We start from the raw sequence: 15,883 nt of genomic DNA, 5'->3' as shown, positions 1-15,883 counted from the left end.
GTTCGATTCATTTCATCGATCAAGAGTTTATATAGATAAGCTGAACTTGGTTCAAACTTATCAAACTTATTCACTCAAATTTGATTCTCTTGTGGCTTATACAACATCGTTTAAATTTTTTTAAATATATTAAAGTTTGAGCTCATATTCAAACTTACATATGTCAAATCAAAGTTGAACTCGTATTTGATTTTTAAATATATTTTAATTTTAATTTTATTCAAAATTATATATATTAAATTAAAATTAAAATTAAAATTTATTCAAATAAAACTCAGTACCAAATTCAAACAAACCCTATCCAACACTAAACTAGAGCTTGCATTCCTCTAAAAATATCAATCAAGGTAATACTGCAAAAACAATAAGAGAGAGGAAACGCAGATTGGGGGCGGGGGCGGGTGGGGGTGGGGGGGGGGTTGGGGTTGGGGTGGACGTCTTTCCCCCGATTTCTTTTCTTTTCTCTTCTCTCTTTCAATATTCCCCCCTCGAACGCAAGTACATGATGCATGTGACCATTTTTACATTATTCCTAAATTACCCCTCCCCCAACCACTACAGTCATGTCATGCTTCAACCTTTCCAACCCCCATTTCGTCATTCCATTATCTAGCCTTGTCAAATTTCAGATATTTTTTCCTCTGGTCTGTCAGTTGCTGGCGTTAGAGGTGGATAACAATCAAACCCAATCTAAATATCCTTTTTATTAGAATAAAAAATAATTTAGACTAAATTTAGATTGTGTTTATTAAATTAATATTAACAATAATTTAAATTTTATTAAGATAAAAATAATTTTATTTGAGTTTAATTTAAATTTATAATTTAAATTTATTCATAGAATATATTACTGAAATTTGTAATTTATTAATAATAATTTAATATAATTCAAAATAAATAAATTTAAATAAAACTGAATGAAATTTACCAGACTTTTAAGTGTGAACCAGCTCACTGTCGGTGACATGATTCAATAAGCTAACTTAGCCTTAATGCAGGGTTTGGTTTCTAGAGAAAAGGAGAAGCACTTTTTTAATTTCCGCGGAAAACATTTTTATTTATTTATTTTTTGTAATTATAATCTTTTGTTCTGTTCATCTCTTTCTCTCTGCTTTAAAGTTACACATATTTTTGGTGTGGGGTATGATGGTTTATTGATAAGCTTGATTTTGCTTTCAAAGATTGTTAAAAAAAAAAAAACTTGAAAAGGTACTTCAATTGCTACCATTCAAACTTACTTTCTTGCAAATTTTGAGTTTCAATTATTAGCTCTGTTATTATCTCTATCTATAAACGTCTCTAGACCTTGGTGCAGGGAGGTTACACTTTTATTTTCTTTCTTTTGCACGACTCCTAACTCCATTATCTTCTTCACCATCTTTGTGGTTACAGCTGTACATGTGGGTTGTGTTTTCTTTGTTTTCTTGTCATTTTATGTTTGCTTCAACATTCAGGATCTGGGTTTTGATCAGATTTGTGTTTTGTTCCCCTTTTTAGCTGCTTTGGTTCTTTGTTTTTGTAGTTTTCGAGGAGGAGAGAAGCAAGAGCATGGCAGGTGGTGGCGGTGGAGCACCAAAAGTCGAGGAACCACAACCACATCCCCCAAGGGAACAGCTTCCCGGCATTACTTGTTGCATTACAAGTCCTCCATCATGGCGTAAGTTTTTTTTTAATATCTTATACTGTTCAGTTGGATTATATATTCTGCTTGTTTGAGGTTTTCAGTAAGATGGGTTGGATTTTCTTGTTGTGATTGTATAGTTTGGTTTCTGAGTAAGATTATTCTGGATCCATTTGAGTAGATTCGAAGTAGTAGAGGTCTTGGTAATGTTAATTTGTTTAGGATATGCTCTTTCTCTGCGTTGTTCTTTTAGCTGAAAGTAGCTTTTCTCCTTTTGAGTTTTCTCTTCTTTTGGGTATATACTTCTTTTCGAAAAGTTAATATGCTATTTTGTCAAAATAATCCTCTTTTCTCATCTCACTTTTTGGACTTTAACTTTCAAAAGTTGACAAAGAATATTGCTTCAGAATTTTTTGGCTTACTATCACTTGATTAAGCTGCAGCTCATAGAAATTAAAATTAACATATAATTTCAAGTTCTTACTTTAATTATTGTTTTGAAATGTTTGAAATTTGTTAAACAACCTGTGCTCAGCTTATTGAAATTCTGTTGCATTCCTGATGCAGCTGAGGCTATTATTCTTGGTTTTCAACATTACCTTGTGATGCTAGGGACAACAGTTCTCATTCCAACTGCACTTGTTCCCCAAATGGGAGGTGGAAATGTAAGGCCCAAGGACAATTAATTTAACATAAGATGAAAGAGTACTTTTAAGCTGTAGATTTATACCATGATTAATGCCCATTTGCTGTTCTTTTAGGAGGAGAAGGCTAAGGTTATCCAGACACTGCTCTTTGTTGCTGGTTTGAACACATTGTTGCAAACATTGTTTGGGACTCGACTACCAGCTGTTATGGGAGGGTCTTACACATTTGTCCCAACAACAATTTCAATTATCCTTGCTGGTAGATTCAGTGATATTGTTGATCCTGCTGAGGTTTTACCATCTTAATCCATTGCTGATTATCAATGATGCTTGTTTGGAATGATGGATTGCTTATTTATCAATATCGTATGCATGTTGACCTACATGAAATATGCTTAGTATATAGCGTGGAATATAATTTCTCCAATTCATGCCTTCAATTTCATGTTGGCTAACATTCTGTTAGGGCATAATACTATCTCAGAAACCTTATTATGGGATAGTTACTCAGAAGCTCATAGTAAAACTCCCAATGGAAAGAAAATGAAGTGAATAGATAAAAGGGAAGATATATTGTGCATTTAACACCAAATTGTTTTTTTGATGTTATGGCCTTCTGGGTTGTAACAATGTCTTGGTTTGATGCTTCTTCAGAAATTTAAGCGAATAATGAGGGCAATCCAGGGGTCTCTCATTGTTGCATCAACTCTTCAGATTGTCCTAGGCTTCAGCGGGCTTTGGCGTAATGTTGCAAGGTTAGTTGAGAATCCAAACTGATGGCTAATATATTAAAACAAAAATGGACAACAACTTTTTTTTTTCCCTTCCTCATTGGTGATTCTAATTATATGATTGTTTTCTTGTTCAATTTTTGAAAATAATACTAACTAGACTTGCTATTTTCAGGTTTCTAAGTCCACTTTCAGCTGTTCCTTTAGTTTCTCTTGTGGGTTTTGGGCTATATGAGTTTGGTTTTCCTGGGGTAAGTCTTGTTTTGCTGCATTTACTTTACCAATGATGCACACCATCTCCCCATCCATACACAAGTACTCAAAATCATCTTATCAATAATGGCTGTTGTCTTTCTGTTTTTGTAGGTTGCCAAATGTGTGGAGATTGGACTGCCTCAGCTAGTCCTCGTAGTATTTATTTCTCAGGTATCTCCAATGATCTGTTACATGAAGTGTCTTGTTACAATTGAAATATGTGGCATGGTGAAAGGCTTTGCACCATGGTGTCCACCTCCAGGTCTTCACCTAGTTCTGGAGCACCTTACTGACTAAAATCTCTTTCTATTTGTGATTTTTATCTCTGTTGCCCTCTTAAATTGATTGTATGTTTTTTTTACAGTATTTGCCGCATGTCATACACCAAACCAAATATATCTTTGATCGTTATGCTGTAATATTTTCTGTGGTGATCGTGTGGATCTATGCTCACCTACTCACTGTGGGTGGGGCCTATAATAATTCTGGACCTAAGACTCAAGCAAGCTGTCGAACTGATCGTGCAGGACTTATAGATGCTGCTCCCTGGTAAATTGTCTTGTCTATGTTATGCAGTTGCTAACTTCAGCATTTCTTCACTTGCATTGTGATATGGTTGAAATGTCAGAAATAAGGTATTCACTTGTGATTGGTTGTGGTTATTTCATAAAACTAATGTTATAACTATGATTTTCTGTCAATTTGGCTGTGAACAGTAATTGCTCTCAATAATACTTAATTGTCAAACTTATTTTGTTAATTGATGTGAGAGCTAAAACCTCATTGCACTTCAACTTGCACATCATGAAGTATTGTGTAGCCTCGAGAGAGAAGGATGTTAAGAAGATGGAATCAGTCTGATAAAAAGCTTGAGTTTCATGGATTTCAATATGATTTAACAATGCTGGAATGACACGGTCTATTTTAAATATTAAGCTTAGATGATTTGTTAGAATTGGCTGATTCAGTTCAAATTAGAGAAGACTTCTGATGCTTTAAGTTCGCCTACCTCTCATGGAACTGTGGATCATTGAGTATTTTCTCTTGCAGGTTTTGGCTGCAATCACTGCCCATGAATTCTTTACTGTATACATGTTAATGTACTACATAACTAATCTAGAGTACAAGTGGTGGTTCTGGAAGTAGATTAACAAATGTGTGGGTTAAATAAATGTAACATGTGGCTTTTTTTTTATGTATTCTGTTATGGAACTATACCACCTAAACAAACTTACTCCAATATTCAACACTGAACATGGAATTTTTTTTAGTATGCGTACTCTACACTCGCTAAAACAATTATTCTCACAATAGAAATGAAAACAATAAAAAAGCCCCCCCAGGCTGAAAGCTCCTTAAAGATCTACTGAATTCCTCACTGATCTTTACATCTTCTTCTCTTCTCTTTTTATAGTCTCTTCCAGCTTTAATTTCTCTTAATTTTCCAGTTGCCGTTAGCTTACTGTCCTCCCTTGTTTTGCCCTTAACTGCCATATTCCCTGATAATTTGTTTGAGGTTAAAGCCTCCATCTCTCTGCCTTCTAGCAATCTGTTATTAATTCCCTTTTGTTTCCTTTTGTATTCGTGCTCCATCTCTCTGTCTTCTAGCAATCTACGATTAATTCCCTTTTGTTTCCTTTTGTATTCTTGCTCCATCTTCCTTCTAGCAACCTTTCATTAATTCCCTTTTGTTTTCTTTTGTATTCCTGCTTAGTTGGTGGCCTAAGATATTTCTTATTGTTTAAATGATTTTGCAGGATAAGAGTTCCATGGCCTTTCCAGTGGGGACCACCTGCATTTGATGCTGGTGAAGCCTTTGCCATGATGATGGCCTCATTTGTTGCTCTTGTCGAGGTTTTTTTTTTTTTTTTTTCCTTTGCTCATCCTTTTTATTTTTCTTTTTTGCTTCTAGACGTAGGACATTGATTCATAATTTATGCTATTATTGTTGCTACTGTTATTGCCATTATTTCTTTTGGCCCTACCTATTATTTCAACTCCTTAACCAAACTGCATAATAAGACAGTTTTAAATTTTGCTGGTCATACTTTTGAAAAGTTGAGAATACATATTTCCTGGGGATTATGGTGGTATAGAATCCATAGGCAAAGGTTTTATTTGAACCCAAAATTTTGATAATTTTGTATCCTAAAGACTTCAGTAATTATTATTTTTTTGGTTGCCCATGTTGCTTTTTAAACATGCATTCTTGTGGCTTAGTTTATATTTTGTGGGATATTTGATTACACAGTTGTTTAGTTTCTTAAAAGTATACTCAGTTTTCATTTACATCCAATGATTTGAGCAGTCTACTGGTGCTTTCACTGTGGTGGCAAGGTTTGCAAGTGCAACTCCATTGCCACCTTCAATTCTCAGCCGTGGTGTGGGTTGGCAGGTAATTTAAAAGGCTTGTCTCTTCTTCTTCTTGTTTTTTGGGGTGAGCAATACAATAATTAAATGGCTGCCTTGGTCCTGGTTCATAGGAATGGGCTTTCACATAGATTGATTGAATAAGGAAACTTGACTGACAAATGTAAAGATCAAAACTAATAAACTGTGGCTGAAACATCATGATAAATTTATGATGGGAATATAAAAGCATAATTCCTAGAGTGGTTGGTGGACTTTTTGCATTTGCCTGATGATCTAATTTTCAGGTGAATGTTAATTTCTGAGTATTGATGATTTAATGTTTTGTTTCTTTTCAGGGAGTTGGCATTTTATTGTCTGGATTATTTGGGACTGTGAATGGGACTTCAGTATCTGTGTAAGCTATTCGCGGACCTACCTTTCTGCCGTATGAGCATTCTGTTTTTGGTGATTGGAAAATGGAGATTCATATGAACCTGAATTCTTTATATGCAGAGAGAATGCAGGTCTTTTGGCCGTGACAAAAGTTGGAAGCCGAAGGGTTGTCCAAATATCTGCTGGATTTATGATTTTCTTCTCTATTCTTGGTAAGTTCATTTTGTAAATTTTTTCTTTGAAGGTTGGATAATATTATTGAACATTCTTTTCTAGTGTTTTGTTCATATGATCAGTTAATATATCCTTATTGTGCAGGGAAGTTTGGAGCAGTAGTTGCTTCAATACCGGGACCCATTATTGCAGCTTTGTATTGCCTTTTCTTTGCTTATGTGGGTATGTATGGTTAACAAGAGGTTTATGGATTTCCGCTATATTTATGGTATCAGCAAAATTTTCATTCAATTGCACCTGTGCAGGTGCTGGAGGTCTTAGCTTCCTTCAGTTCTGCAACCTCAACAGCTTTCGAACAAAGTTCATACTAGGCTTCTCTATCTTCATTGGTTTGTCTGTGCCACAGTACTTCAACGAGTACACTGTTATTCATGGTTATGGTCCAGTTCACACAAGTGCACGATGGGTAAGCTTAAATTTTATCAATCCCTTGAGGTCAGCATGTTTTAAAACAAATTTACGCCATTGATGGTTTGTGTTTCATTGATTTTATTGTCATGCTCTTATTTTGCAGTTCAACGACATTGTAAATGTTCCTTTCTCATCAGAACCATTTGTTGCGGGCATCGTAGCATTTTTCCTGGATAACACACTTTATAAAAAGGATGCAAAGAAAGATAGGGGTAAACATTGGTGGGCCAAGTTCCGATACTTTAAGGACGATCCAAGGAGCAAAGAATTCTATTCTCTGCCGTTCAATTTAAACAAATATTTCCCATCTGTGTGAATTATGCAGCACCAAGTTCGTCTTGGCAAATATTGCTGTGTCAGAAGTTTTCTACAGCTCTGGGGGGAAATATTAATATCATCATCTTCTATCTTGTGAGATCTAGTCACACGCTATATAGCAGTAAAAGATAGTACGTTTCTTTATAGTAACTCTGAGAACATTTGTTTGATTGTTTTTTCATTCTCTCTGTAAATCGAATGCAAACTCGGATTGGAGGTAGCAATAAAGCAGTTGTATTGCTTTTCTCATTCATTTGGTTTCCATACTTCTGCTTTTATTGTTTCTAGTTCAGCATCTGCACATTTATCATTTCATGAGCTTCAAATACTAAGAGGGCATACTGAAATGCCTCATCAGAGAAAAGAAAAAAAAGTGTTGAAGAAAGTGATACAAGTTAATCAAAAAGGTTGCAAAAAGCAGATTTAAAATGCAGATGCTCCATTTTGTTAAAAAGGCCCTTCCATCACCCATTGAATAATAGAAATTAAGATATATACAAATCTCGGAGAATCCCTGAAAAATCAACATCAATACCACCTCTCTTAAGACTTTTGGTCTTAAATTTAAATTAGATATCCATTTGTTCATAGGCTTATTCTTATACAAAACTAGAGATGACAATAGATTAGATGAGGGTTGAATATTTTAATTTTCGTCCTCATCCCAACAAAGAAAATATTTCCCCATCGGTGCCTCGTCTCCAATAAGAAGATGATAGGGAAGTCTCATTCTCTCCTCATAAAAAAAATTTCTTTTCTTATCCCCGCAAAAAAAAAAAGAAAATACCCACTAAAAAAATAATGTAATATTTATTAGATGTCATAATATTTTTATAATAATTTAAAACTAATTTAATATGTAAAGGTTTAGAGAATATATAGAGAAGGAATAAATTGAAGATATATTTATTCTTATTAATAATTGTCTTTAATTATAGAGATTTTTAACATCTTATCCCTGTCTTCATTTTTATAGGAAATCTCCTCACTGTTTAAAGAATAGTGGACCAAAGAACTAATCTCACAAATTGAATTATTATCTCTATATAATTCAGGGTTATGGTCTTTCCAAGATCTTAGTAATTAGATTGTTGTCATCCAACTGAAATGAATTACACCTCATTTAAGACTCTTATTATGAACTTATTAACTAACACACCATTCTCTTACATTTTTTAGTTCTTCATCTACCTACCAGTTGCCCTAGGAGAGATAAGATGACAAAAATTGGAATTCTGTTAATTCTCTAATGTCATTTGTTGGTATTTGTCAAGCAGTATAGCTACATAAAAGCTGAAAAGACCAAAACCCATTTCCACCCAAAAACCCTAAAAATACTCGAGATGCTGTTTGGTGGGTATTTCTATTAGAATTTGAATTCATTAGTGACAAAGGCTGTGAGAATAGGACATCCCAATATTGTCCCCACCCACTTTTGTTCATGAAAAGTAAGAGTTGTTCAATGATACCCACTAGTTTATAAATTAAATTAAAGCACAAACAGTGGAGAAAAAGCTAAGACTTTTTCATATTTATATTTTAGGCATAACTTTCTACTATTTGTACATGAGTTAAGATCTTTCACTGTATAATGAATAAAAGTAAAATATTACCATAAAAATAAATTATTTATAAGATTAAAAATATAAATTAGAATAATATTATAAGTATTTATTTTGAATATATATATATATATACATATATTATTATATGATTATATTTTGTTTTATCTTTAATTAAATATCATCTAATATACATATTTATATACCTAAAATGGTATATATAGTTTTATTGTATAAATTATTAGATAAAAAAGCCGTAGGTATAAATTGTTTGGTGGGAGACGGTAAAAAAAATACTAAGATATATTTTACTTAAATATATTTAAGTATAATTATTTTAAATTTTTTTATGTTATTTGTTATATTAATTGAAAATAAAAAATTTTTATTTTAAAAATTAATAATTAAAGATAAAATTATAAAAAAATTAAAATTATTTTAAAAATCTTTTAATACTGATGATAGATTGAATAGTATAAGACACATATTGATAAAACAAATAAACTAAAGTCTCTAATAAACAGAAGATTCCCATTGTAATCTCTAAATAACCTCAACCAAACATCCTCTATAGTTAATCCATGGAGTCGCCTGTCTTTCACATGGTTAACACACACTTTCTGTAATTTGCTTTCTGGGATTTGGCCACTCACATTAGTGGGAGAAGTATCTCCTTTTTAGTATGTGCAATCTTCAATTGTCACAGGTCTCAAGATAGCTTCCATGGCTATGCTTTAAACATTTTCTGGGTTTTCTTTCAGATAAAGTAGACTTATAATAGTAAAAGAGAAGCTTTGAAAAAGAGTCAAAAGTCGCATGACCTTGAACAATAATGGTCTTCTTCTTGAATCAATGGAAATAAAAGTTTGGAAGGTTTGATAATTTATTCACTTGTGCAGAATAAAAATTTGAAATAAGTTTAGTATAAGAACAAGTAGAGGTTCAAGATAGAATATAGGAAAGTATACAATTTGAGGAGGGCATGTGATGAGTTTCATTCAATTGACATGGACTTCAATAAAACTAAGATGCCCATTTTTAATTATCTAATTACGTATATAGATGATGTATCATTATGTGATTAAGTGATTTTGAATTGAAGATAAAGTAACACGGAAACATATTATAACATATTATTTGAGTACCTAATTAAATACTCAAAACTGAGTAAATATATCATTCTTTCTATTCAAGAGATAGTTTAGGTGACAAAAAAAATGAGATTTCAAGTATGAGAGTAATGGTCTAAATTTTATTTGACAAAATTTTAAAATTAAACTTTTGATTTACCTGATATAATAATTATGAGTTGATAACTAAATTTATGGTTCTATCTGTTTGACGTATTTAATTCAACTATTAAAGAATAATCCGACTTAAATAATTTTTTTTTGGTATGAAAGGGAATATTAATATGATAGGAGGATGGTAAAATTATGAACTAATAAATGGGTAAAAGCTGTCATCAATATTACTACATGGCATGAGACTGTCTGAGGCCTTGGTGGATTGAGAAATCTCTACATTTACAACTCAAATGACACAAACCCAGAAAGTGAAAAAGGGTTATTTATGTATTGAATATTTGTTGCAGGGAAAAATTAGAGGGACCATATCCACATATTGTGAGCTTGAAGAAAGGCAGAAAGAAATAGGTGAGAGAGGATGAAAAATTATTCGATTAAGTTTTTTTTTTTTAAATAAATGATTAATACTGTTATGTAATATTTAATATAAATATTAAATTATTAATATATCTTTATAAATTAAAAATTTATTAATTAAACTCTAAAAAAATAAAATTTTGATAAATTTTAAAAGGTTTTATTTTAAACCATCCTTTTTTAGGGAGGGGTGTAATTTTTTAATTTAAAAAAAATCATGAACTTTTTAAATTTCTAGAAGCCTTCTGAAAAATTTTTTAACGAACTTAATATTTTAAAAATTTGTTGGCCTGGCCAGCATAAAACGTCACTTTGGACCCCCGGGTCCACCATACTCCCAATCCCCTCACGCTCTCCCAAGAGCGTGCCACCCAAATTGGACATAAATTTTTTTAAACCGAAAATATGCTCATATTAATTAAAAGATAAATTTAAAATATAATAATCAAATTTATAATTATTATATCATATAAATTAATATTTTATAAATATGATAGATAATCAAATTCAATTTTTTTAAAAATTTTTAATATTGAAATATCGATATTGTTAATTTCTTACTTTAACTTTATACTAATATTTTTAATAACAATAAAATCATATATACAAAAATCATTAAGTAATTAAATACTAAAAATATATTAATACTTAATTACAGATAAGATATTATTTACTTATTTAATTAAATATATAATTTTGGATTATTCAATTAATAAATATTTGTAAAAATTAATGAAAATAAAGTTTATGCATGTTGTGTGATTGTACTCACACCACAGTGAATGCGAGTAGGGTAAGCATTGTTGGCTAAAGAAACCAGCCAAGAGCAAATCCGAACTGGGAAATCAAACGGCGAGTAACGGTTGATGGGTTTATTAAGAGCAATACTATGTGTACCTATTTTGGGTACACAAATATATACACACTCATATGTGTCATCATATGATTGATTATTATTTTATTTTTAATTCAAAATCATCCAATCAAATGATGACACATATAAATGTGTATATATTTATGTACCCAAAGTGGGTATACATAGTTTTATTGTTTTATTAAGGCCAAAAAACTTGTTCCCACCCAAGGTACAGTGCAATACTAGTCCCACCCACTAACTTTCAAAAATCTAAACACCCACCCACAATCAATTTTCTGTTAAAAATTTTAATTAACATTTGGGGTAAAATCATCATTTAGCAAAAAATTAAAGTTTCATCAAATTTCCTCCCCTATATTTAAAAACTTACATTTTACCCCAACCCAAGGTTTGAAAAGTGACAAAACCCCCCTAAGGTTTGTTCTTTTTCCTCCGACGCTGATTTCTCCTTTCATGGCTGCCAACCGTCCTCCCTTCCCCCCTTATCTCTCCTTCGGTCTCTCTCCCTAGCCTCTTCGATTGTCTTAAGTCTGAGACGACTCAGACGAAGATGAGCGATCTTCGTTTGAGACGAAGATGGGTCGTCTTCGTCTCTCTGACGAAGATCGATTGTCTTCGTTTGAGACGAAGATGGGTCGTCTTCGTCTCTCTGACGAAGATCGATTGTCTTCGTTTGAGATTCATCTAGACGAAGACCACTCATCTTCGTCTCTACCTGAAGACGGCTGGAGAGGCTAGGGAGAGAGACAAGAGGAGAGATAAGAGGGGAAGGGAGGACGGTTGATGGTCAGTGGTCAGGAAAGGAGAAATTAGCGCCGGAGGAAGAGGAACAAACTCTAGCGAGGTTTTGTCACTTTTCAAACCTTGGCTTGGGGGTAAAATATAAGTTTTTAAATATAGGGGAGAAAATTGTGATGAAACTTTAATTTTTTGCTAAATAATGATTTTACCCCTGACATTAATTGAAATTTTTAATGGAAAATTGATTGTGGGTGGGTGTTTAGGTTTTTCAAAGTTAGTGGGTGGGCATGTGATTTCACTGTACCTTGGGCGGGAAAATGACTTTTGGCCTTTTATTAACGGTGATGGAGGGTGCGATTGCACATAGCGTACATTGGAAGAATCTGAATATAGCTCATGACTTTTATGACAACCATTCACAGATCACCACATCATTTCATATCTTTATTAACTTTTTTAATTCCTACTTAAATTGACAAAACTACCCTTAATCACCCTATGCAAGGTTTATTTTGAGTAATGCTGCGCCTGTACATATTTTAAGTGATATATAGATGATGTATAATTATATAATTAAATATTATTTTATTTTTAATTTAAAATTATTTAATTATATAATAATATATTATTTATATATCTATTTTATGTATTTAAAATATATGAACACAGTTTTATCCACTTGGGAGTTGGTGGGATGGTGTGGCTATAAAGATACTGTTGTATACCTCAGGCTGCTTCCTGGCCTGATCTTTCTCTTGCTCATTTCAGCACATTCTTTATCTTCAACCAGTTTGAGTTGTGAAAATGGGGAACTGCCAGGCCATTGATACAGCCACGCTAGTGATACAACATCCATCTGGGAAAATCGACAAATTTTATTGGCCTGTGAATGCCAGCGAGATTATGAGGATGAACCCAGGTCACTATGTTGCTCTTCTCATTTCTACCACCTTGTGCCCAACTCATAATAACAATACTGATGGATGCCCCACCAACAGCAACAATGGCAATTCTGTTAGGTTGACCAGGATTAAGCTTCTTCGCCCAACTGACACTCTTGTTCTTGGACAAGTTTATAGACTCATCACTACTCAAGGTGTGTTGGTGAAGTTCTGCTTTGTTTCTGTTTTTTGGTTATGATGAAGTTGAGTTTGATTGAGATTCTTATGTATGTTTTTGGTTTGTTGGTGTAGATGCGATGAAAGGGTTGTGGGCAAAGAAGAATGGGAGGATGAACAGGAACAAGCCAGAATTGGCTGAAAAGCCTGAGAGGATTCATGAGAAGCCGAAAAGATCTCACCTTGACAAAGAAAATCAGGTGAATTCCCTCAAACAATAAGCATTATTGTAGTTCTGCAGTTTTATACTGTTTTAATCTTATTCATACTATTCCTGAAATTGAATTTTTCTAACTAGAAGATCAACTAATCTTGTTCAGGGGAAGAAATATGAAGGAAACCCACCAAGATCAACGTCATCATCAACTAACACAGCTGCACCCAGACCAAGAATATGGCAACCCTCATTGCAAAGCATCTCAGAAGCTGGAAGCTAATCCTGGTTTTTCTCTTCCTTCTCACCCAGTCTAGAGTAAGACTGCAGAAGAGCCAGAGACTCCAACAGCACACAAATCTAGCCTTGTTAAACCTGTTAAAATTACAAAACAAGAGAGTAGTTTGGTAATGGAGAAAACATAAATTATCGAGTGTGGATCTGATAATGCATAATCCTAGTGATCATGATCCAAAAACAATTACATGATTTTGGTTGTGATTTATGGTATGTGCTTAAATCCAATCTTGGCAACAATTAAGAGGCTCTCAAGCCAAGTAAAAGAAGGAAATGATAATTTTATCAACCCCCAAACACCAGTTTTTTGACCAATACTGCCCTGTGACTCTGTTCTACGTTTTGGTTGTGACTCTGCAATTCTCATGCCAAGAACAGAAGTGCCAGCAGGCCAGCAAGATAGAAGGCACAGAAATTCTAATAATTGATTTGCAAGACAAGAACCATTTTTCTTTCTCTTTTGTTCCAACAACTATTATTAATAGATCATAGAAATTTAAGTAGAACAAAACGATGATGTCCCTGGAACTCAACCTGCTTCTTTGGAACCAACCCAGAATAGAATTTCAAATTTGTTAATCAAATTTCTATTTGAAGAAGATTCAAAGAATAATGCCCTGGAATATGGTTCTTTTGGCCAGGGGCATCACTCGCTGCTAGCATTCGCACACCATGTCAGGAGAAGTCAACTTAAAAACAATTTCTTTTACCAGTACTAGCACTATTAAAAATATAGAGTATGGGTTAAATAAATAATTTAAATTTAATTATATGATCCGGTTAATGTCAGTTCCACCTCAGCTAAAGAATCATGGATACATTATTTGTTTAATTAAACATTGTAGAAGTTGGTAGTGAAAATTGCCAATTTGAAGTAAGCAAAATTAGAAAGCAAATAAGGACACAATAACATTTTTAAAATGGCTCATAAGTCTATGTTCAATGTTACATTTATTTGTTATTTTGGAGAATGGCAGAGTAATAGGACGAGAATATCATTAGCCGTCCTTTTGGCCTTGTACAATTTTACATTTATAGGCAAGAGAAAGAATTAATTTTGTAATTACATAATTAGATACACGTAAATCCTATTATATTGAATCTATATGTTTAATGAAATATAATTTTAAGAAAACTGTTGATTGTGCCATGCTAAAAAGGTTGGAGATAAATGCTATTTTATAAAGGTATGAGATAAAAGATTAAAGTTATACTACAAAATTAGGTGATGAAAATGACACATTAAGAAAATCATGAAAATAATTAATATAGACAAGATCCACTCTTTCAACTACTTATAGATGGAAATGCTTCTACTAGCATTCGAAATCAACTTGTGTGTAGATGATCTGTCAAGTCATTCAAATGACTTGTCGCTAGCTATGCAATGCCTATACTTTTCTAGTGTAGCTTTTATACATTTTTCTGAGAAGTGTGGTCACACAATAAGTGATTCCTAGTTTTTGGTGTGCAAATAGAGCTTTAGAAACTCTTTATCTTTCTTGCACAGATGAATAACATATGGATAATCAAGATACTTGATTCTTGAGCACATCACATTGTGAAAGTGACGTTTCCCTTTGCATTTGATGTGTCGCACACATGCGTCATATGCTATCAACACAGTTTGGGCAATGATTCAAGTACCTTCATAGACGGTTCACATTTGTCACCAATTTAATTTGAACAACTGGTGTTGATTCTTGCTCAATCCTAACTTATATATAAAACCCTGTCTAGAAGTTAAGTTCCAATTTTTTTACCCTAAAATCTTACCAAACTTTTGAATTCTCAAAAATTGTGGAACCTTCATGGAGCCTTCTAACTTTTAGAGCTTGTAAACCTTTTTCCAAGACTTTCTTAGTTTTTGGCCGAACACCACCAAAGTATTCTTTGTTTCCAAACGAACATCACACCAAAACACTCAAATGTGGATTGCATTCTTGGAAGCTTACGACCTTATAACAATTGGTTGTTTTGTGGGGATTTGAATCCTTAATAGTGTTGTTAGGTGAACATTTTCCTTTTATTGGATTAATGTGTTGATAACTAGGGGTAGATATGAATCAAACTGAACACCCCTTGGCTTGAATGAAAAATAGCTCAATTCGAGTTCAGTTCAAATTTGTCAAGCCAACATAAAAGGTAGTTCAAGTTTGGTTTGAATGAAAATGATTCAATTCAAGTTTGATTCAAATATATGGTTCAAATTCATGGTTTTGATATGTGGCACAGATTTGTGGTTTGAATTCATGACTTATTGACAAAATGATATTGTTTAATAATTATTTAATATAATTCGAATCGAGTCATGAGTCAAGTTTGAATCGAATCGAGTCATTTATCAGCTTGTGAGTCAAACCAAATTGAACTTTGTTTAGTTTGAGTTCAATTTAATTTTAAAACGAACCGAATTTTTTTAACTCAAACTTAGTTTATATTTGAAGTAAACAAATTCAAATTGAGCTAAGTCTACTTTTGAGTTTGAGCCAACTCGGTTCAGGTCTA

General features: G+C 32.9%; 2 protein-coding genes across 5 annotated transcripts; both read left to right on the top strand.

Annotated features, from left to right (window-relative positions):
• Positions 1-1,047: 1,047 nt before the first annotated feature.
• Positions 1,048-7,215, top strand: LOC123204504 (nucleobase-ascorbate transporter 6-like). Of its 4 annotated transcripts, none has more exons than XM_044621191.1 (15): positions 1,048-1,209; positions 1,523-1,657; positions 2,189-2,286; positions 2,383-2,559; positions 2,923-3,023; positions 3,175-3,250; positions 3,366-3,425; positions 3,619-3,803; positions 5,012-5,108; positions 5,563-5,649; positions 5,963-6,021; positions 6,120-6,211; positions 6,318-6,395; positions 6,479-6,639; positions 6,748-7,215. In XM_044621191.1, the coding sequence occupies exons 2-15, from the start codon at positions 1,549-1,551 to the stop codon at positions 6,958-6,960; spliced, it is 1,593 nt and encodes a 530-aa protein (XP_044477126.1). In that variant the 5' UTR covers positions 1,048-1,209; positions 1,523-1,548; the 3' UTR covers positions 6,961-7,215. The 4 variants fall into 4 exon arrangements, with proteins under 4 accessions (XP_044477126.1, XP_044477125.1, XP_044477128.1 ...); XM_044621190.1 differs by lacking the exon at positions 1,048-1,209 and adding an exon at positions 1,237-1,400; XM_044621193.1 differs by lacking the exon at positions 1,048-1,209 and adding an exon at positions 1,240-1,394.
• A 5,265-nt stretch (positions 7,216-12,480) lies between these two features.
• Positions 12,481-13,603, top strand: LOC123204155. The gene is made up of 3 exons (XM_044620736.1): positions 12,481-12,902; positions 13,000-13,124; positions 13,245-13,603. The coding sequence occupies exons 1-3, from the start codon at positions 12,611-12,613 to the stop codon at positions 13,359-13,361; spliced, it is 534 nt and encodes a 177-aa protein (XP_044476671.1). The 5' UTR covers positions 12,481-12,610; the 3' UTR covers positions 13,362-13,603.
• Positions 13,604-15,883: the final 2,280 nt, after the last annotated feature.

The sequence above is a fragment of the Mangifera indica genome, chromosome 20, assembly GCF_011075055.1.
Source record: "Mangifera indica cultivar Alphonso chromosome 20, CATAS_Mindica_2.1, whole genome shotgun sequence".
NCBI classification, from domain to species: Eukaryota; Viridiplantae; Streptophyta; class Magnoliopsida; order Sapindales; family Anacardiaceae; genus Mangifera; species Mangifera indica.
The sequence above is the reverse complement of the archived record's forward strand: the minus strand, read 5'-3'. Positions and strand labels throughout refer to the sequence as shown.